Consider the following 23479-nt stretch of genomic DNA (forward strand, 5'->3'; position numbering starts at 1 on the left):
AGCTTATTGCTACTTGTAGATGAATTTGAAATCACCGACCACCTAGCTGGAACCATCACAATTGTGTTTGTGGCTGTGTTTCTTCCCCAGGTTAGCAAAATCTGTTCTCAAATATGACCAGGGTGTTTGTTTGCAGGGCTTTTGGTATTAGCGGCCTAAGCCAATTGCTCCTCCATGCACATGAGACCTGTGGTCTTTCCAAACGCAAGCAAGATAAGACTCTTTTCTTATCTTCATCATAAGAGAAGGAACCAAGGTCTCAGAAATAGGTCAAACTCCATTGCCGATAGGATTAGCAGAGTCAGATGACACAGACGATACATGAAATACCTTCCTAATATTCAAAGAACACTTAAGTAGGTAAGGATTTCAAAATGGCTTAACAACCCCCAAACTTCATCTTCCTTCAAGAACAGCCATAGCGGAGAACTGGAGCAAGCGAGCATCCAGTGTGGTCAAACTGGCACATTGAGTCTGTGGGTTGAGTGAATGAAATACTTGAGTGATTGTTTCTGTGTGGTGATCTTTGAAAGTCTATAGGAAACCACACATAGGAAGGCACGTCACAAGGCTAACAAAACTTTGTTAGCTCAACCATTTATTATTCTCAGCCATATGGCTTGGTATATAACTGAGCTTCAAAATCTATCTAGTTCAACGGCCTGAAATAAAACCATGCCCAATTGCCCCTGGCAAATATATTCTCCAACATAGGCTACCAACTACAATGGCATCCAAAATTATTTATTTCATTTATATACTATTTGATGGTAATAAAACCTCAAAGCAGTTACCATATTAATTGCATGTGACAGGTAAGACAGTCAACAATTGCTGTCTCCATTCAGATGGGCAGGGTACAATTAATAAATTTTTATTTAAAAACATAAGAGGAATTTTAAACATGAGCAGCAATGATGTATGTTTCCTGCAATCTGGGAAGCTATTGGTAAAATATACTTAAGCAAACAGATCGTAATCTATTTTTCACAGAAAGCCAGCAGAATCAGCAGCTATCTCATCCTGGTAAAATTTCTTACTAGCCATAGATATGGTGACCAGTGATAAGGCTGCTCCTTTGCCCCAGCACCAACACTCTCACATCAGATCCTTTGCCATTCATTGTAGCAGAACGTTAACCTTTCATTCCCTTGCTCCAACTATATATCTTTCCCAGCAGCCCATTGAAGCCTTTCTTCCAAGTGGAAACTCATTTATACATAAATAGACAATCACAATAATGACAATTAGTGATTATAGCACTGATTAATTTAAAACAAAGTGCATTCTGCTTTAATAGTTTGCATGACCTTTTTCTCCTGATACTGGCTTATCTTGGAAGCAAGGACTTTGCTCAAATAAGAAACCGGGAGATTGGGAGGCATTCCGTATGCAGCATTTAAAAGGAGAGAGATGTCTGCCCTGAAGCTACGCATTCCTTTTACGCTTTAAGAATAATGTGTCCTTCCACATCCTGTTCAAGGTCTATTTTACTTCCTTTCCTTAAGTCTGGAAGGCTGTAATGAGGGATCTCCTTGGCTTGTTTGCTGTAGCATGCGGAAACAATATAATCCTGTCCTTGACTAGACTTTAAATAAATGAGTATTTATCTATATTGGAGGCCCAGCCATGAATAGTTTATTCATATCAGCCAGTATTTCTACTAAGCAGCCTAGCTGGAAGAACAAGTTCAAGAAACCTACTTCTGTCCTTCGTACATGGCAAGCAATTTTCCTGCAATGGCTTTCTATTCCTTGGATAAGGACAGACCAAAGGAGAAAAGCAGGCTTTCTGGATGTCCCTAAACCATGGGTAGGCAAACTAAGGCCCGGGGGCCGGATCTGGCCCAATCGCCTTCTCAATCCGGCCCGCGGACAGTCCAGGAATCAGCGTGTTTTTACATGAGTAGAATGTGTGCTTTTATTTAAAATGCACCTCTGGGTTGTTTGTGGGGCATAGGAATTCGTTCATATATTTTTTTTCAAAATATAGTCCTGCCCCCCACAAGGTCTGAGGGACAGTGGACCAGCCCCCTGCTGAAAAAGTTTGCTGACCCCTGCAAACCACACCGGTGAAAACGTTTAGGAAACCTCTGAAATAAAGAATATAAAAAAATGTGTTAAAGGATCAGTAAAAGGATATCTGTATACCTTTTAAGCAAGATCACACACAGAATACTGTTATCGGTTGAGGTGGGGGCTAAACCCTGGAAATTAATAAATGATAGGATTTTGATTACTTGGAGTATTGAAGGGAAGATTGGAGGCCAGTGGGAAAGTAAAGACTAAGCTTTCTATCCAAGCCAGGGCCTCACCTGGGATAGAGGCATTAACATTATAAAAGGAGTTTGTGGCCCATCAGAGAGCCTGGACCTGGCAGACAGAGGTTGCCATGGTGATGGGATGTGGATTCGAACATCCACACAGGAAGAGAGAGTCTTTAGAGCAAGGTGTACTGGGAAGAAGGAGAAAAAGAAGGAGGAGGAGAAAAAGAAGGGAAACTGGGATCCATCTTGGGCAGGCTGACTGAAAGCTGGCTGCCATTTTAAATTCTAAAATACAAACATCTGTGACTGTATAAAATAGAACATTCACAAGCAGAAAAAGGTGATGGGAAACTGGTAATAAACACACACACAATGCCTTGATAAACAGCATCAAAAATACTCTGAGCATGTACAGTTCCACATTTTAAAAACTGACTTTACCCATCATTACTTTTCCTCACTTACTGCCTTGTGGCCACACGGCCTACCTCACATGGCTGATGTGAAGAAGTAGGAGTCCTTAACATGACTGAAAAGGCAGACTTAGCGCTTGTATTGTAAGCGTCGAATTTTATTTCCTTCAATCAGAGTAACATCTATGTTCTATAAACGGATATGTTTTCCGCCACTCCAATTAGCACAGCTTCAAGGCTAAGCCCTGGTTGCCTGAATGGACCAGCCTGCAGTGCTCAATGGGAAATTTCCTGAATGGTGACATAGTAAAAATGGCAGTTCCAACTCAGACACCAGTAACTTTCTCACCATAGAGTTGGTTGCCCACCACTGTGCCATTTACTAATGCTTCTCTCCTCACAAAATGGTGGGCTGCAGAGGGTTGCTCTCCAAGTGTTAAGGCTTAGAACAGCCCACCACAGGGTAATTTCCCACATGTCTGAGGGAAGGAGCATTTTGTGGGTTGAATATCTCCCCTCCCCACTGTCTATGCATCAAGACTGTTCAATTATCACCTCACCAAAAGCTTCATTCCTTGTGCCCCAGAAGAGGCAAAAATTACAACATTTTGTTTGCTTTCTTTGGTTGCCCCAGAAAAAGCTGATAACAAGCTGCAGCTGAGGTTCAGTGTGCATACATCCAGCTTGTTGGTTTAACTTACACATAAATACACAGTAGGCAAAGATGTGCCTCGGGGCATGGACAATTGTTTAAATTGGACAGCAAATTCCTGCTGCATACATTCCATTACACTGCTGTTTGCCAAGAAAGGAGGTGAATTTTCATCGGCCAGTAAAACATTCTCAGGGGGGAAATGTAACAAATCTACTAACTCAGCCAAATGGCTGCTCCGATTTTTAGCCTGAGAAATTTATCTTTGTCCTCTCTCTGAGGAGCAGTACGTGAAGCAACCTTGTGTGTGAAGATGTATTCATTGTATTCATGTGACTATCATATCCTTCTTCGAAACATTTGCTAGGTCTTTTAAAGGCATGGAGCTACAGCGCCCTCCATTGTCAGGACTTCAAAAATCTGCCTATATGGAAGTAGATTAATGGTCTGACTTGGATCCTGGCATGAAGAAGTGCATATATATATATATTTGAGACTCCCTTGCCTTTGCAGGAAAATAGCATAGAGTTTAAATGGCTTCTCAAGGAGTTTAAAACCTACCCATCTTTGAGAAATACCCCTCACAGCAGAGGTAGCAAGCAAGGACTTGCCCTGGTACCATGGGGGGGGGCACATGTATTAATTCAGGGCTGGCCCAATGCATTTCGGCACCTGAGAAGAACCATACAATGGCACCACCACCCTTGGCCAGGAAAGAAGGGGCGAGAGAATATCTATATCAGGAATAAGGGAGGAATGAAGATCTCCACGGGGAGTTGAAATTAGAAAATACAGAACTGTTGGATTTGGAGGGATTTGATAACAGATTCAGTTGGCACGCTTATTTATGGTATGATAAGAAAAAAGTTCATAAAGGTTTTGAAAACCACATATTTCGAAGATCTTTTTTAGAAGTTTGGGATAGGTATAAAAACCTATTGGAACTAAAATACCGCATTGGTTGTCTCCGCTGGAGGTGATGAGTGTGAAGAAAATCAATATGAGGGGGAGGTGGATAACATATGGGAATTTGATTATTAAAGAAAGAGGAAAATGGAAAATGAAACCATATGATGAAGTTAAAGAACATGTTAATGACTGCATTATTATCAGGTTAATGAAATGTTTAAAAAAGAGGTAAAACAGAAAGGTTTTTTTGGAAAAAGAATCAAAGTTTCAAAAGGAGATATTGAATAATGAATTTAAAATTTTGTCTAAAATGTATAAACTGCTGCTAGAATGGCATACTAAAGATGAAGAGATTAAATCGGTTATGATTCATTGGGCCAGAGATTTTGGATATAACATACAATTATGTGAGTGGACTAAACTATGGAACGAAAGGATAAAATTTACGGCCTGTACTGCGTTAAAAGAAAATGTTATGAAAATGGTATATAGATGGTATATCACTCCAGTAAAGTTAGCAAAAATGTATAAAGTATGTAATAAATGTTGGAAATGTAAAGAGAAAGAAGGAACATTTTACCATATGTGGTGGGAGTGTAAAAAGGTAAGAGCCTTCTGGGAAATGATATATGATGAATTGAAAAAAATGTTGAAATATACATTTGTTAAAAAACCAGAGGCATTTTTGTTAGGAATGGTAGGAAATGAAATAAATAGAAAGGATTGCAAATTGTTTCTATACGGAGTAACAGCGGCAAGGATATTACTGGCCCAAAAATGGAAACAGGAAGAATTACCATTGATGGAAGAATGGAAAATGAAATTAACGGACTATGCAGAACTTGATAAATTAACAGGAAGGATCCAAAACCTACGAGATCACAGGTTCACCGAGGACTGGAGTAAATTTGAAGATTATTTGAAAAGTATATGTGATGAACAAACAACGTTTGTGGGTTTACAAGAGGTTCTGTGAGAAAACAACATCATAAATATTGTAAAAAAGGGAATAGGGGGGAGAAGGTTTGTTTTAATAAAAGGCAATACTAAATTAAGAAACGTGGAAGAAAGAAGTAAAACGGAGGATTCGCAGATGAGCTGAAGGAAGTCCAAAAAGAATGTATTTGTGAAAATATTAGTGATGTATTTATAAATTTTGTATTGTAAAATGAATAAAAAATATCTATTAAAAAAAAAGATCTCCACTGGGAGCAAGAGTGGAAAGAGACCAGCAGCGCCTCCTATTCACCAAGAGGCTGCTGCAGAGGCAGCATGGTGGTGGCCGCTGAGGTGGCGGCAGATCCAGCCTCCAAGGCGATGCGGCAGCTGTTGCCGACACCACGGCAGCGGAGGCAGCAGCAGGTGAAACGTTCCTTGAAGGCCGGATCTGCCGCCCCTGTGGATTCTGCTGCCTGAGGCAGTCACCTCATGGGTGGGCCAGCCCTGGGGAAATGTACTGACTGAAAGGAAATGCACATTTTGCTGAGCATTAGGCTGAGGAGCCAATCCTGAGGCACCTTAGGTCTGAACAACATTCACCAAACACCACCTTGCGGAGACAATCATACGATACCACGGCTGCAGCATTTCCTGCTGGTCAAGTACAAAAATTATTAGAGGAAACATGTGAAACTGCTGTATTTTAAGCACAGAAATCATTGAGCTTATGTATTGCATTTAGGGAAGCCTGAGGGGGAAAGGAAACCCCAAATCAATAAATAGCAGTCAACTAACAGTGATACTAATGTAGAATATAATGTATCTATTTTCATCTGAGGAATGTAGGAGGGTAGGTCATGCGCTGGACTTAGCTCTCGATTTTGAAACTTCCTTGTGAGTTTACTTGTTTGTAGCAAAGGTAAGTAGGAAGGCATTGTCCTTTCTCACCTGCACCATATATTTTATCCAGAGGCTATTGGGAAGTTGTTGCATCCTTGACAACTCTGTTTGCTAATAGCATTAATCACAAACATTGGCATCATTTTAAATTGTGATTGTTGTCTTTTTAAGATAAAACAGTTTGAAAGCTGTGTTGGTCTTTTTACTGTATAGGAAATAATAGATGTTCTCGATTGCTTAGGAAATTACACATCATTGTAAAGTAGCTGGACGCCAAAAATAATACTTATGACTCATTTTTAGTTTGTCAATAACTCTTCTGGAGCTACTTTTCAGACTGTAAAATAGTAATCCACTTTTGTTTATTAGTATTTTGCTATCATATCCGCACAATATTTGACTTTATCTGTTCTGAACTTTCTATTTTAAATGGTTCACTGGTGTTCTTCTGCTTTTATTTTTGCTGTGTTGTGTTTTTTCACTTTGGTCTATTGTTTGCAGTGTTTAGATATTATATAGATATAATAAACTTTCCCCAAATTTAAAAAACAATGAAATTAATAACAAACTAAAAAATATGTATCTTCATCAGCTTTCAGGCTTCCCATAGGCAACTGGTTGGCCACATAATCAGGCTCTTGACTAATCAGGCTCTTCTTATGTTCTTATCTTCTCTCGTGTCAATTGGAAAAATATAAATATTGGAAAAATATAGCAACTGAGGTTTTAAAGGAGAATTATGATTTGTAGGCTCAGTTGGGCAGGTGTAACAGAACAGAAACTATCTGCATGAAAAGGCTGACAAGCAAAGAGCAAATTGGCCAGCATTCCATGGCAGTTGGGTCATGCTGGCTAGGTGTGGTCAATGGCTCCTTTGCCAAGATCTTTTTCAACTGGCTACTGCTGCATCAACACCAAGAAATAGGTAAGTGACAACATACTGTGAATTACAGTGGCTGTCCCTCAATGTAGTTTAACCACCCTTGTACCCACAGCATAAGGATGGATTTTTCTCTTGCTCTTTCAGCATCTATTTTAAGGTGTGGAGCGTTAATCCCTACTGGTTAAGGGTGAGAACCAAGATGGGTTCATTTTGATTGTGGATGAATTAGTCCAGGGAAAAATTATGAGATCACCATATATATTGTGCTGTGCACATATGGTGAGTGGGTTGGAGAGAAAGAAGATTTGAAGTAGCATTTTCACCAGTTTGGTATACTTGAGAGGCAAATAAGAAAGACTTGGAAAAAAGGGGAGGGGTGTGGATTTACATTGGGGTATGTGAGGATAGGATGGGACGCGGGTGGCGCTGTGGGTAAAACCTCAGTGCCTAGGACTTGCAGATCGTAAAGTCGGCGGTTCGAATCTCCGCGGCAGGGTGAGCTCCCGTCGTTCGGTCCCAGCTCCCGCCCACCTAGCAGTTCAAAAGCACCCTTAAGTGCAAGTAGATAAATAGGTAGCGCTTTATAGCGGGAAGGTAAACGGCGTTTCCGTGTGCGGCACTGGTGCTGGCTTGCCAGTTGCAGCTTCGTCACGCTGGCCACATGACCCGGAAGTGTCTTCGGACAGCACCGGCTCCCGGCCTCTTGAGCGAGATGAGCGCGCAACGGGTCACAACTGGCCCGTACGGGCAGGGGTACCTTTACCTTTTTATGTGAGGATAAATCCCTTGTACCATGTGAAGACAGCTGATCCGTTTAAGATCTGGTAAAGATGAAGAAAGGGTTATATCCAACTATGTCATACTTGGCATTGATTTCTACTTAAATCAATGGATTTTAGTTAGTCATGTCATGATGTGATATCAGTTCACCTGGTTTTAAATGAGATCTTCATTTGATTCAAGGACAATCCATGGCAACTAAATGCAACACGTGCCACATCACTTGCATGCACATATTTTGCAATGGATAGGGGGGAAAATTCTGCCTTAGCCACAATGGGCCCAAGCAGTTGGAGAAAGTATTGAATTTTGGAACTGCATAGGTGCAGTCAGTACTGTGACTCACAAAAGATAAATATATTACAGCTCCCTCCCTCCCTTTGTGTGTGAGAGTGGGGGGGTGCTTCCACATTACACATTTAGTGTGGAATTGTTGCACCTTGTTCACTCGCCATTTACTGGGCAGCTATATGGTGCCATCATCAAATTGTTGACCACCTGTGCTTTCCTTGTGTTCTTGTCATCTGTTGTGAAAGAACAGCATTGTGGCACAAAACCAGCAGATATAAAATGCCCTAGCTCTACTCTTTGGTCTTTTAAACCAGGTGTGTTTTTGAAGCGTGCTGTGATGTATTGTCAAGTGTCAAATGTTCTTTTTAGGGGAGCCCTCAAAGCCCCAGAGCACTTTCTTACTTCCAAGTCTGCCTAGAAGATTCCTAATCTCTGAAAGATTTAGGGATCCCTCTCACCACAGGCTTTAGCTCTGTTAGTAATCTGATTCTATTTTGCTGGTGTGCCATTGGGCTTTTTCACCCAGAACTACCCAAACCTCCTTCTTTGCACTCTTTTAGCTCTCTTATAGGTGTTTCCTGAATTATGCACCTCCCTGGGTTCTATCCCAAATGCCTGTTTGTTTTCTTCTCCCACCTCCTCCCACTGTTTTTGTGCCATCTCCACCCCCTACCACTATCATCACTTTGCCACACCTGCACTTTGACCTTTCCAGTGAGTGTCGTTTTATTTCTGTATTCTTGTTTTCTAGCAATTAATGCTAGATGGGATTTTTAAACAAACACGTTTGTGAAATACTGTGTAGAAGTAATAATTATTTTTTTATACTGTGTAGAAGTAATAATTATTTTTTTAAAATATATTGTTTTCAAGAAACAAAACCCTGACCTTCTGGTCACTACCATTGTTGCAGCATTGCTTGTTTGCCCCTAAAAGTCTTTCTAACATTTTAAAGTGTTTGGCACTTTAAAGGCAAATATTTACTCATTGTTGTTAAATAATGACATCATTGGTTCTTCTTTTCTTAAAATGACTGATTTTTAAAAATGGGATGGGAAATAGTGCGCTCAAAGAATTTTATCTTTCCCATCCATATAGCCATGTTATACCCACAAGTGCAACAGAACAAGGCATTGTGAAAAAGTACTATACTTGAAGAGTGTGGAAAGTCACTTGTAATTCTGGTTGCAGCTTACAGAACAACAATGTCTGGGTACTGCTAGGAGCCAGCTGTCTCTTAATACCTGGATATCACACTCAGCTGAGTTGAAATATTAGATAAAAAAGGGAATGAGTGAAAAAAGAGACATGTAGGGCATAAATGGCTTGAGGCGGCACAATTTTCCCCATATCTAATGCTTCAAAACCAAGACAATTCAGAAGAGCTTCAGTGCTGAATACACTACCACTTGAAACAGAGGGTTGCATTCCAAGTTACTCATACTTGGAGCTGAGTCATTGAAATTAGGAACATTGGCACCTGCCTTATACCAAGCCAGAGCAATGGTCCATCTAGCTCACTGTTATCCACTACTAGCACATTTGCAAAGCTAAGCATGGTTTCAGATTGGATGGGGGGACCGGGTGTTGAGATTCCTGCATTAGAGGGGGTTGGACTAGATGACCCTCAGGGTCCCTTCCAACTCTACCATTCTTTGATTCTATGATTCTACTCAAACTGGTAGTGGCTGTCTAGGGTTTCAGGCAGGAGTCTTTTCCCAGCCCCACCTGGAAACACTAGGGATCAAACTCGATACCTTCCAACATGCAAAGCAGATGCTACAGTCTTTCCCCTAATTTAGCTACAGTAATACCTCTGGTTACGAACCGTCCTCCTTACACACGTTTCGGGTTATGAGCTCCACTAACCCGGAAGTAGATGCTCCTGGTTGCAAACTTTGCCTCGAGATGCGAGCGGAAGTCGCGTGCCGGAGGTGCATGCGCAGTGGGAGGCCCCATTAGCGAAAGCGAGCCTCAGGTTAAGAACGGTTTCGAGTTGAGAACGGACCTCTGGAATGAATTAAGTTCGTAACCAGAGGTACCACTGTATTGGACTAACTTAGGTGCATTTATTTCAATGGGTTTACTCTGAGTAGAACTTAGTCGGATACAATCCAGAATCAGTTGATTTATTCTGCTTTCATCAGATCACATCTGGAATACTGTGTCCAGTTCTTGGTGCCATAAATGTGGACTCTCCTTTAGCGGAGGTTGGATGGCCATCTGTCATGTATGATCTAGTTCAGATTCCCGCATTGCAGGGGGTTGGACTAGATGACCTTTGGAGTTCCTTCCAACTCTACAGTTCTATGGTTCTATGATTCTACCACCTCACACATGACTGAGAACCCTCTGACAGACATCATTCTGAGTGCCCCTTAACAGCTAGCACAGCAGTCTTATCTTGACACCGAGGTTCTGGCAGCTGTCCCAATTTCAGGCAGCTACACTGGATCCGCTCCAGGAAGTACGTACGCAATCTCTTTGAAAATACCAATAATGCACATCCAGCTTTAATCCAAGTACATGACATGGAAGGTTATTTGTATAAATCAGCAGCAGAGCTGAAGTATAGTGATCCGAGCTCAACAACTGCAGAAGAGCAAATGCCCAGGACATTTTTAACCTCAGCCAGAGCAGTTGAGGTTCTAAACCAGGGTGATCCAAATAGCAGCGCTCAAAATAAAGTGATGCTAGTTAATAATATAGAATCATAGAACTGAAGAGCAAGAAGAGACCCTGAGGGTCATCTAGTCCATCCCCCTGCAATGCAGGAATCTCAACTAAAGCATCAATGGCAGATGGCCAGCCAACCTCTAACCTCCAGTGAAGGAGAGTCCACAGTTATGTGCTCCTAAACTGGTTCAGTCATCTTCTTTTATTTCTGCCAGAATAATTGAGCTTTTGTGAAATTTGCTCCAGAGAAGTGGTGAAGGGAAACTATGTAATATAGTAAGAAACTGTGAATATATGCACGAGGTAAGTGTATATGGGGTGGTTTACCTGAGCAGAGATCTTGAAAATGTGCCACATAGCTGCACAGGGCACAGAAACAATGATCCTCATCACCAAAGCAATTTTCAGACATTCTCTTCAATTCTACAGCTCATGGAACACCAATAGCCAACACGTCAGACTGCACAAGGCTCCAATGTACACAGTGTCACACCAATCTACACATGAAACCATTCCCTCCTTCCCGTTTCTCTGAGAGAAAACACTGCTGAACACATACAGGCAATGGGATTTATCCATTGCAAGTAGAATATTCCCTGAAGGAGAAAAGAATAGGGCAGCCTTTATTTACCTGAGTTCCTTGTGTGTACTGAAGGAGTGATTCTTAGAAAACAACAATCCTACAGCCTGTTTTCTTCAGTTTTATATACAGCTTCAGACCAGGCCAAAGGAAGAGCTCTCCTTCCACTTAGCATGCTATTCCTCAGATCTGATAGATCTCTGATGTGTGCTGAGGAAACAATATAAGCTAAATACTACTTCAACCTTCGGGCCTGAGATGGAAAAAATTCCAGTTGAATTATTTTCTGAGCAATCCTCAGGTAGCCCACAGGGCCTGCCAGTCAACCAGGGGTGGGCCAGTTTTAGGGGTTTGGGTTTTTTACCTCCTGGTCACTTGTCAGAAAACTGTGTGTAAAAGCCATAATTTTGGATTGGTTGCCAGGTTTTATTTTAGTTTTCTGTAAAACTGTCATGGTTTGAGAAAAAAATCACCAGCAGGAATTTTACTTGCTGCATAAATCCATTCAAATACAGTAAACAGCCCATAACACTGAGCTCAGCCCAGGATGGCATTTCACAAGCTATGAGAATAAGAGACTGCAGGTACTCTGCAGCGCTCTCTTTCTCTCTTTCCATACAGACACGCACAAATTATACTGAGCCAGGTGTGGCAGGATGGGTGGCGCTGGACTGGTAGGGGCCGTTATGAAGTTTCTTCATTCACCTGCTTCCATGCACAGGTTCTTCATTCCATACTGGAAGCACAAGCTGAGCCCACTCCATGTGCCAGCTCCAGCCACAGCCAGTCAACAGAAAGGGTTTGCTACAAGGTCTGCTCCTGAGGGCGTCCCCAGCCGGACCCAGGCTTATAGGTAGAATGGTAACAGAAACAAGATAGACTGCACTCTTCTGGGGGAGACCTTTCCTGGGCCAGCAGGCAGCTCAGATAAAATGTTGCTGCTTCTGATCTTGTAGTGGGGCTTGGGTATGGTGCAACCAGCCCCAGCCCCAAGCCCAACAGACAGAAGCTCACACCAGCAGAAATATCCCCCACCAACAAAAGTCCATTTGCCTGCCAAAAAGGCAGCCTGGCAGGCAGATTAGGACCTGACAGGCATAACCTTTAAAGGGGATGGGGCATGGCATAGGCTGCAGGATCACATCCTCCTAAGCCTGCTTGGAACCTGATCGTGCCACACAAGAACATGACACACACAATGGATTGATATCCATCTGGGAAAATCAAGCCAGCTGCTAGGGGTCAAGGCCCCTTTGGGCCCCTCAGTAAAATATTTGAGGGGGCTGCCCCCCCCCAGTTATATGGGCTAGAGTGGGTTTGTTATCCCACTGTAACTGCATAGTCCTCTACACATGTAAGCTCAGAAATAAGGCTGTGACTCCCTGGTAAGCAGGGCCATGTTATTTCGCACCTCCCAAAAGAACCAAAATTTGCTAACTTCAATTTCCCAAAAAAAAGGTGTCTTGTAGAAAAAATGAAAAGCACAAAACACTGGAACTGCTAACTGTAGTTTAAATGGCAAGAATACAACAATATTTGATTATGTACAAAATCTTGGATTGTCTACAAAAGAAAACCTTTTAGCACACAACCCATTTTTAATAATCTGGTGAAGTGCCGTGTTAGAATTTAAGTCTCTGAAATATCTCAAGTCAAAATCTCCCTGTGGGCGTCATTTCCTTGGTCATGTTCAGCTGATCTAGTGGTCGAGCCCCCGCTCGCGCCCGCCCCAATTCTGCCATCACTTTGCTAGGGAAAGACGAGGAGTGTTAGAGACCCGGCCTTTGACCCAGGGCAGCGGGCTGAGCCTCTTCTGCTCGGGTGAAGCCTGGCGGGCTTCGCGGGGGCCTCAGGCTTCCGAGCCAGGGGCGGGGAGGCGGGCGGGAGCCGGGAGCCGAGGAGCTTCCCTCAGCCTCCCCAGCGAAGCCCCGAAACAGAGCAGCTGCGCGCCTGCTGCGCTCCTTCCTGCCAGCTTTCCTTTTCGCGGCGCCTGGCCTTTTAAGAGGCCGGGACGGGGCGGCGGAGACGCGCGAGCTTTGGCGCGGCGATTGGTCGGCGTCGCAGGAAGGGGCCGGAGAGGCGCTCGGGCGCGGGGCTGCCGTCTCCGGGCGGGCAGGGTGAGAGCGGGCTCCCGGCGGGAGGGGCAGCGCGGCCTCCGGACCCCCCTTCCCGTGGCAGCGCTGCTGCGCAGAGCGGGGCCAAGGCTCGTCGGCCGGCCGCTGCGGTCTCCCTGCGCATAGATCTCTGCATACATGTGTGTGGCTTTGTGTCTCTCTGTCTTTCCTGGCAGGTTTGCTGGTTGCCACCATGGCCCAGAGGGCCTTCCCGAATCCCTTCGCAGACTATGACAAATCCTTGGCCACGGGATACTTTGACTCTGCGGGGAGGGTGAGTCTTGGTGGTGCTTTAAAGCTTCGCTTTTTACAGTAATCTGTGGCGGGGAAACAAGGTGGAAGAAGTGGTTTGTGTGATGCTTGAGAGGGTCATAGAATTGTAAAGTTGGAAGGGACCCCAAGGGTCCTCTAGTCCAGCCCCCTGCAATGCAGGAGGATCTTGCCCAACGCTGTGCCGACTGAGCTATTTGCAACACTTCGATTCAGGATTAGTAATAATCGACCTGATCTAATCCTGAAGCCTCTTTTGTTGTCTTATTTTGAATACTGCCCCCTCAGATAGTAATTTCTAACCACCTCACTTTTTGTTTCATCAATAGAGTCACAAGGTGCTTGGTTTCTAACTAGAAATGGAAACCTGTTCGACAGTGGAATTTGCTGCCAAGGAGTGTGGTGGAGTCTCCTTCTTTGGAGGTCTTTAAGCAGAGGCTTGACAACCATATGTCAGGAGTGCTCTGATGGTGTTTCCTGCTTGGCAGGGGGTTGGACTCGATGGCCCTTGTGGTCTCTTCCAACTCTATGATTCTATGATTCTATGATTCTATACCTTCCAGAACCATTTGCCCTGTCCACAGGGCCGGTCCACACGTGAGGCAAGTTGAGGTGACTGCCTCAGGCAGCAGGACCCACAAGGGCAGCAGATCCAGCCTCCCGGGAATGCCTGCTGGTGCTGCGGCTGGCGCCTTGGGAGGCTGGCTCTTCTGCCCCCTGAGCATCCGCCATGCTGGCCTCCTGGCAAATAGGAGGAGCTGCCTGTCTCCCCCAACCCTCGTTCCCAGGGTAGATTTTCACTCCCCTCTTCTTCCTTGTCGTTGGGAAGGGGTACCATTTTCTGGTTTTCCTCAGGTGCCATCATGTCTTGAGCTGGCCCTGCCTGTCCACCACCACCATTCGGTTCCTCTCTCAAAAGTACTGATCACTCTATTACGGATCCACTAGTGAGGGGAAAATGTGTGTCCCTTAGGGACTGGCAGGCAAGAGTTTTCAAGCTGCTAGGAGGTTTTGCACATCAAGAAGAAAGGCTCTGTCAGATGCATGAGTTAAGCTCAAAAGACCTCTTTGGCTAATGAAGCTAAATCTTAGCCTTGGCTCCTGGATCAGAGAAATGGTGTGCTTTAATAGTTCTAAAGGGGTGAAATTAATAAAGACACAAAGGCATTGGGGGAAAAGAAACTAGCTTACCTGCTGAGTCTCAACATTGAGGATTGGAGCCACTGACTTGATTGCTCTTTAAAGACTAGGAGTGGTGGGTTTCAACTATTCCTCCTGCCCCATAAGTATGTCATACAATCATAGAATCAGAGAGTTGGAAGAGACCACAAATGCCATTGAGTCCAACCCCCTGCCAAGCAGGAAACACCATCAGAGCACTCCTGACATATGGTTGTCAAGCCTCTGCTTAAAGACCTCCAAAGAAGGACACTCCACCACACTCCTTGGCAGCAAATTCCACTGTCGAACAGCTCTTACTGTCAGGAAGTTCTTCCTAATGTTTAGGTGGAATCTTCTTTCTTGTAGTTTGGATCCATTGCTCCGTGTCCGCTTCTCTGGAGCAGCAGAAAACAACCTTTCTCCCTCCTCTATGTGACATCCTTTTATATATTTGAACATGGCTATCATATCACCCCTTAACCTCCTCTTCTCCAGGCTAAACGTGCCCAGCTCCCTTAGCCGTTCCTCATAAGGCATCGTTTCCAGGCCTTTGACCATTTTGGTTGCCCTCCTCTGGACACGTTCCAGTTTGTCAGTGTCCTTCTTGAACTGTGGTGCCCAGAACTGGACACAGTACTCCAGGTGAGGTCTGACCAGAGCAGAATACAGTGGCACTATTACTTCCCTTGATCTAGATGCTATACTCCTATTGATGCAGCCCAGAATTGCATTGGCTTTTTTAGCTGCCGCGTCACACTGTTGGCTCATGTCAAGTTTGTGGTCAACCAAGACTCCTAGATCCTTTTCACATGTAGTGGTCTCAAGCCAGGTGTCACCCATCTTGTATTTGTGCCTCTCATTTTTTTTGCCCAAGTGCAATACTTTACATTTCTCCCTGTTAAAATTCATCTTGTTTGTTTTTGCCCAGTTCTCTAATCTGTCAAGGTCGTTTTGAAGTGTAATCCTGTCCTCTGGGGTGTTAGCCAGCCCTCCCAGTTTGGTGTCATCTGCAAATTTGATCAGGATGCCCTTGAGTCCATCATCCAAGTCGTTGATAAAGATGTTGAATAAGACCGGGCCCAAGACAGAACCCTGTGGCACCCCACTAGTCACTCTTCTCCAGGATGTCGGCATGTGCCAACCTGTATGTGTGCACGTATTTGCTTACAACGAAAAGGAGGAGTCAAAGGGAAAGTTCTGGTTTCCCAGTGAAGTGTTCAAAGCCCCTTTATCTAAGCCAGGCTTCCTCAACCTCCAAATGTTTTTGGCCTACAACTCCCATGACCCCTAGCTAGCAGCACCAGTGGTCAGGGATGCTGGGAACTGTAGTCTCAAAACATCTGGCCGAGGTAGAGGAAGCCTGATCTAAGCCAAGCCGGTTTTATTCTTGTTTTAGAACAAGCCACCATACAATTTCAGTGGAAAGATCATCTAATCATTTAGCTTCACACTAAGCATTAATCTTGAGAATAAAGAGGCCTGCCTACATATATTGCTTATTCCTTAATGAATTTGAGATTAGGAACATGGTTTCCATTTTACTACAACTGCTGAAAAGCTAAGATGAAAAGAATGAATTACCTTCAAAGAAGGGTGTGGCATGAGAACTTGTCCAATAAGCTAGAAATTGTAATTGTTCCGTCACTGCCCCTGGGCATGACACTCTGCATCACCGCTTCAAATTTCCCATAGAGGGGGGAAAATTGCTATAGGATTTTTGGCCAGGGTAGTGAATGTTTATAACATCACTTGGGGAAAAATGTGCTGTGCTGAGTGCCTGTGGTGCTCATGAATCAGAATGTAAAGAGAATAATATATTTGTTTTTACAGCATTGGCTGCTGTTCAGAATGCCACTTCTTCCTTTTTAATATCATATCTCTCAAAATAATAACTTTTAGGACATTCTGTTGTCACAACAGTGAGGTAGTCTATATTATGATATTATCAGGATTATTGCAAACAAATGCAATGTAATGCAAGCATTTATTTTTAGGCCTTTTGTGCATGGACCAGCCATTAATTTGAAATCCATACTAGCTGAATTTGAGGCTCCTTACAGGTTGCCTGCATATGATTCCTAATAAAAGTCCTGTTCAAACACGCACACACAAACATAGTGCATACTTTCTCCTGTGTCAGTAACGCCTTCCAACTGATGGCATTATGCAGGACTTGCTGAGACTGCTCAGTGGTTGCATCGTAAGTTTAGTGCTTGGGGTGGGGGGTGGGGACTGTTAAACTGAATGAACTCGCCAAAGATTTTTGGAACTGTTAGCTCGGGTCTCTAGCGGGCAGGAGCTACAGCAGTGACCCATCCAATCTTCAAATTTCTCATCAGTATTATTTAATTGACACCACTTCACTTTCGCCTTTGGCAACAGATACATAGATGCTTCAATGGGGAAGGGCTGAGAGGATCACTCCATTGGGACAGATTGTTCTTAAGGAGTTTTACCAAGTCATTCTGCAAAATTCTGCAAAGTCAGAATTTATTTATATTTTGTTAAAGTGAAAAGGAATAAACAAAATGTTATGGTTCGAGTAGTAAACTTCTGCAGCTCGACAAACCACAGCAAAAGAATAATAATAATATCTTGATTAATGCTTGCCTTATTCAAAAGTGAAATTATTACTTAGCACATTTTCAGAAAGTATGATTAAAAGCAGAATAACAGTACAGATGTTCAAAAAAATGTGATATGAATGTGATGGGTCGGCTGTGTTTCACCTTATAAAACGGGGGAATCTTTGTCTCAAAAACTACATGTGGGTGAGTGGAGATGAATTCTCCCCTGCTGTGCCTCCTCCAACTCCCATCACTTCAAGCGCTCCCCGCCCCCCCCAACCTGCCTCCAGTGCCAGAACTGAACCAAACTGGGAGCCATGTGGGAGAAAGATCAGCCATCCTCTTCCACAAGTATAAAGTAGAGCCCTCCCACTCCCAGCTTTTTATGTGGAAAAAGAAAAAGGAACAAACTGCCCCATCATATCTAGTTTGGCCGTAGCGACTAATCTTTCAGGAGTTCCTTTCTGTGTTAAGTTCAGCAGTGTGGAAACTCCATCATTGCTGTTTCCTGGAAGTTGGAGATTCCAGTGTTCCTAAGCAGTGAAAGAAGGAGCCACAGAACCTTGGCCATTGCTTACTTAGTATGTAAACGCCACCATACATGCGGTTCTCGTCTTTCAAAGTTTTGCGGTGTAGCAATCACTTTCCAGGACCCTGAGTATCAGAACCATTAGACACAGCAGCACAGAGACGTCATTTTTTGCTACAGTGAACATTTAAAGTGTGCAGGGGAGGCACATATCCTGATACAGTTAGGGAAATGCAGTGGGCTTGGCATAGGGCTTGGCTGACGTCCCCTGGCACCCTTGACTATGCTTACGACAGCAAACACTGGTGTATCCCACAATGTCCCGCGCAGCAACTTAACTTGCAGTAGATATGTGGCGAGTCAGCACAGACCGTCAAACAGCATTGTAATGTACTATTCCCATACTTTTTTGTCAAACTGCAGTCAACTAGCAGAATCTACTGTTTAGAATTTGAGTAGGCTAGAGGGTCCCCTGAGGGTATAGCACAGCATTGCTATAGCCTAAAGGTAATAAAGGCATGGATAACCAGGTTACCGTTGGGGGAGAGAATATGGCTTTCAATATTTATGTCTGGGTTCTTAATCATAGTTATTTGGACAAAAGCTTCATTGAAATCAGTGGGGCTTTACTCCCAAGTGAATGAGTTTAGGTATGGAGTGATCGTGAGTAGGGCTTTTCTCGGTCTCTCTCTAATTATTGCTGCCTGAGTAATAAGCTCTTTATTTTCTCGAGGTTGCTGAAAGAGATCCAGCTTTCTTTTAAAAGTGCTGAGTGCTTTAAAGCACTTATCCCGCTATGCTGTTTTGCTGCAACTTGATAAGCCGCAGTGTGTCTGCTGAGGCATAACAACAGTATTTCTCTTAACACTCACAGCTGACTCCTGAGTTCACTCAGCACCTCAACAATAAGATCAGGGAGCTTCTGCAGCAGATGGAAAGGGGCCTGAAGTCTGCCGACCCCAGGGACTGCACTGGCTACACCGGCTGGGCAGGTAGGATGGTGGCACCTGAAAACGTGTGAATGAAATACATTTGCCACTCAGAGAAAAATGTGCTATTAGGCTAAAGAGCAGCTGAGGGACACATCCTGCATGGTAAGAAACTCAGATTTATAAGGTAATTGCCAAATGGCACTATAAAACTACGTTACGGTCGCCACAACAGAATGTCTAGGTGCCATCCCCCCCCCCCAAGATTTATTTCTGTTTTTCATTTCATTTCTATACAGTGAGGGGGGAAAGTATTTGATCCCCTGCTAAATTTAGCAGGGGATCAAATACTTTCCCCCTCACTGTACTTCTGTGTGCAGAGTGGCTTTCTTACCCTCAGGAAAGCGTGCCTAGGATTGCAGCTCAAGCCTGCACCTTTTGTTGTGAAGGTTTTTAAGCCAATAACTCTTAGGAAACAAATCACATTTAATCTGCAGGGCAGGGTTCACACACACCAACAGTCCATAGCTTAATAAAGCACAACTTTATAAAACCTGGCTTAGCTTTGTGTGAATCAGGTGTCTTGGTTTGGCCTTGTAACAAAAAGTCTCAGATTGGCCTTCCTATCAAGGTAAAGCCTAGGAATTGGAGCTATTGCTCAGTTAAAGTTAACTCAGTACATGCAAATTTATGCAGCTATAATTGGTTAATTGACTATGTATTTGGGAAGAGTTGTTTGTTCACAGAGCATTTGGGCATCTCTTATGATATCATGACCACATTTTGCCTAGATGGTTCTCGAGATTCATGAGCTTTTTTTTTTTTTTTGCCTATGAATACAGTTGGATGCCATTTTGAATCAAGATGGTGGACTGAACCTTTCAAACTGCCCTGATTTTACTCACTGGTTTCAAAACTATATAGTTTTTTGGGGTGGGGGGATGTGTCTTAGGATTCCTGAGCAATGCTGACTACAAGGCTGCTAGTTATAAATAAAACCGTAGTTGGGGGGGATTTGTAAATATATGTACTAATTTTTTTCTTTTAAAAACATTCATCTGCCAGGCATTTTAAAAAATCTGGTGTTTTTTTTAATCAATTAAACTGGATCAGTAGACAAAAATGTGCAGCCTTCTGGTTTATTGTGGTTTAGTGTGAATCTGGTCTAGTGTTGGGACATAGTGCCCGATCACTCCGACTTTGCTCCTCCTCCTGTGAGCAGTTAAGTTTGGCTTCCTGTGATGTATGAATTCAGGATTGTGATTTGTTGATAGCTAATAAGCCAAGGTCCAAAAGTCAACGGCAAACCTTGGTTTAGGGCTGGGTAGGAACCTTGACTTGGCAGAAACAAACCACGATCCTGCCTTGACGTCTTTTGAAACTGAGTTTAATTGCAGCTTCCTGAATTATTATTCCATGTCTTATCATGAGAAGCAAATGTGTGATTGGGGAGGCATTTATTTACTGTGGAATTGTTAAACTTTCTGCAGGCATCAGTTGTAGTGGGAGAAGTGGCTTTGCCACCAGAGAGGCAGAATTGAACTTGAATGGGGCAGAGAAGTGCCTCAACGCTGCTGCTGCTGCTGCTGCTGCTGCTGCTGCTGCTGCTGCTGCTTGATTCTCTGCTTGTGAATTCTAAACTCACAGGTTTGCCTAACATGTTTGGAATTGAGAGTGAGTCTCTGAAGGATTTCCTCTGGGTCACAGCCAGGAAACTGGAATGTGTTGCTGCTCCAGGGCTTGCCTGCTCTCCACACACCCCACCCAATCCTATTTTTGTTAATTTATTCAGTGTGGTTTCAGGTTATAAGAAATTAATCGGGCCAAGGCAACAGCATTCCATCTTAATTGCTTCTGTGGGAAAGGCTTGTTGAGCATCTCCTCATGTAGATAATCTCCTGGCAATCCGAAATCAATTGGCGCTTGCGTGGCAGCTAATAAGCGATGTTGGGAAGGAATGGTCATGGCTCTTTTCCTCACAATTCCTCCTCTGTAAAAGGGAACTGGCTGAGACATGGTGGCAGTGATTTGGCATATGCTGGCGCTGGGCTTCGGAAGCATGTTTTCCTCTGATTGAGTCTTGTCATTAGGCTGCTACCCGGTGCCACCAGGCATCTATTTCCCCCTTTCCTTCCCAGATACGGCTTCTGTTACCATCCTTTCAGTGGATGGATGTTCCTTAGCCTCTTCTAGGATCCTATCCCACAATGGCGTGGCATGAATTTTTTGTAGGGAACAGTTAGGGCCAGAGGCACCGGCATGTGAGGGCGATGTGTTGCACATGTGAGCATCACGCCTCCTTCCCTAAGCTGGGCAGAAGCTTCCTGGGCTTTGGGAAGGAGGCTCCAGGCTTTTAATATTCTAATTTACCAGGAACATTTAGGAGACTAGCCAAGTCACCCTAGTCCACTGATCACACGCTACTGCTCTCCCATCCTCTGATGGATGGTAGAGGCACCGATCAGGTATTCCTCCCTGCTCCCAAGTCCCAGCATGCACTGCATGTGTTGGAAAAGAGCAGTTGACAGACCAAAGGTGGATGGGAGCAACTTGCATCACCTGGTCTGTGCTGAGGGCCTTGGCTTTCTGCCTTCAGCCCCTTAACTGGCACAGCAGAAGGTGGTGCTGTTATAGAGTGTTGTGGGAATGGTTTTCACCTGTTAAAGTGCCTGGCTTGCACGCTATATTTGCCAACGAAAGTAGGCCCATCTTGCCACATGAGACGCTGCTTGTTTAGAATATTGGCTAGAAAGCTTCCTCCCCAACAAGTAGGGAAAACTGGACCAGTGAATTCATTTATTGTTTCGTGCCTTTGTCCTTTGATGCTAATTTCCCATGCTCTTCCCCTCCATCTCATATCTTGCCTTGATACAGATGCTTGAAATACCTGAAATTTAAAAGCATGTTGACTATGGTACAAAATTGTTGTTTTAAAAAGGATTGTGTCTGATCCTTGCATTTCGTTGGCAGCAGCATACTTTCTGTGAAGATCAGGAATTAGTTCTTGAATCCAATATTGGACTGGATCACTTTTTATCTGTAAAGCAACAAACTGAACAGCTACTTAAAGCGATCTAAATATTTACATGCCAAGTTGTTTCTTATGCAGTGTCTGCTGCCAAAATAAGATTGCAGGTGGCAAATCCTATTTGCATCTTAAATGAAAATCTGTTTGGTTTCTTATTTAAGTGGATATCTTTATCCGCAGTACAACTTCTTTTGGCAGAATATTAAATTATGGTTGTATTGTTTTGGTATTGAGTTATTTTGTACATTCCTTTTGTATTTGTTATGTTTTGGTTTAAAAGCTTTTTATTAAAACAACTATACACAAAAAAGGATGTCACAGTTGGGCAAATCCTTTTGTGAAGCTCTTACTGTGTGGAAACATCTAGTGGAGTTCCTTCTGCATGTTATGTTCCATGCCAGTGTTTGACAGGGAGTCTGGCCTGTTTAAATACAAGAGAGGGGCACGTTCAGAGGAAGTGTAACCCCATCAAGAGCAGGCGAACTCCCATCCATCTGGTCTAGGGAACCGCCCACTAACAGTGCCTCAGTCTTATCTGGACTGAGCTTCAGTTTGTTGGCTCTTGTTCAGTCCATTACCGAGGCAAGACAAAGGTCCACCACATCCACTGCCTCACCTGCCCATAAGACAGAGAGCTGTGTGTTATCAGCATATTACTGACACCGTACTCCAAAACTCCAGATGACCCCACTCAGCAGTTTCATGTAGGTGTTAAACAGCACAGGGGATAAAATTGAACCCTGAGAAACCCACCTTGCAGGTTCCTTGGGGCCGAAGAGCACTCCCCAAGCATCACCCTCTGGGAACGCCCACACAAGTAGGACTGGAACCACCACAGAGCAGAGCCATCCACCTCCCACTTGGACAGCTGCTCCAGAAGGATACCATGGTTGAAGGTATCTGTCAGGGAACTGCCATCAGTACTGGAGGGGGAGAGCGAAAGCCGGAGGGATTCCAGAGAGCGTCCAGGGATCGGGAGGAGCAGCCCATCTTCTGGGGAAGAGAATCAGCGTAGCACCAGGGGAGAAGGGGGGCAGCTGGGGGAAGTGGCGAGGCGGTCTCATGACTCCTTGCCTGGGACCAGCGGGGAGAGTAGGGGTCCTCCGTTGCCCACGCCATCCCTGCGCAGAAGGCTTCCGCACAGAGAGGGTAGGCGGAGACTAGGCGTCAAAGAACTTCTTTGCTGGAAGAAGTTTAAGAAACGCCCACTCACGGATTCTGCCAGTGATTGAGTCAGCCACGGGTGAGTGGCTGTCTGGACAGAAAAGGTTCACTTTGGCAACCCAGCCAGGTGTTTGCACCCAGCCGGGGAGATAGGCACCTGCTTACGCACGAGCAACCCCTAGAACCATTATCGAAAGCAGCTGCGAGGCCATGGAGAATTAAAGGGACACATTTCCCCTGTCTCTCTCCTGATAGAGGCCATTATGCAGGGCAACCAAAGCAGTTTCTGTGCTAAAACTGGTCCTAAACCCCAATTGAAATGGATCTTGAAAATCAGTTTCCTCCAAGGGTACCTGGATCTGGTCCATAACAACCTGCTCCAGAAGCTTGCCCAAGAAGGGAAGATTAGCAACTGGCTGGTAGTTACT

At 44.1% G+C, this 23479-nt stretch overlaps 1 protein-coding gene across 3 annotated transcripts in view; it reads left to right on the forward strand.

The window, feature by feature from the left end:
• Positions 1-6897: 6897 nt before the first annotated feature.
• Positions 6898-23479, forward strand: part of LANCL1 (LanC like glutathione S-transferase 1) — a 33148-nt gene continuing 16566 nt past the window's right edge. The window contains exons 1-3 of one of the 3 annotated variants that reach the window (XM_053364825.1): positions 6898-7004; positions 13580-13677; positions 18805-18922. In XM_053364825.1, coding sequence (XP_053220800.1) covers positions 6911-7004; positions 13580-13677; positions 18805-18922 — 310 coding nt within the window. In that variant the 5' untranslated portion in view covers positions 6898-6910. The remainder of the gene's footprint in view (positions 7005-13579; positions 13678-18804; positions 18923-23479) is intronic. The other 2 variants (XM_053364816.1, XM_053364833.1) reach the window with 2 other exon arrangements.

This window comes from Podarcis raffonei, chromosome 1, assembly GCF_027172205.1.
Source record: "Podarcis raffonei isolate rPodRaf1 chromosome 1, rPodRaf1.pri, whole genome shotgun sequence".
In the NCBI taxonomy this organism is placed as follows: domain Eukaryota; kingdom Metazoa; phylum Chordata; class Lepidosauria; order Squamata; family Lacertidae; genus Podarcis; species Podarcis raffonei.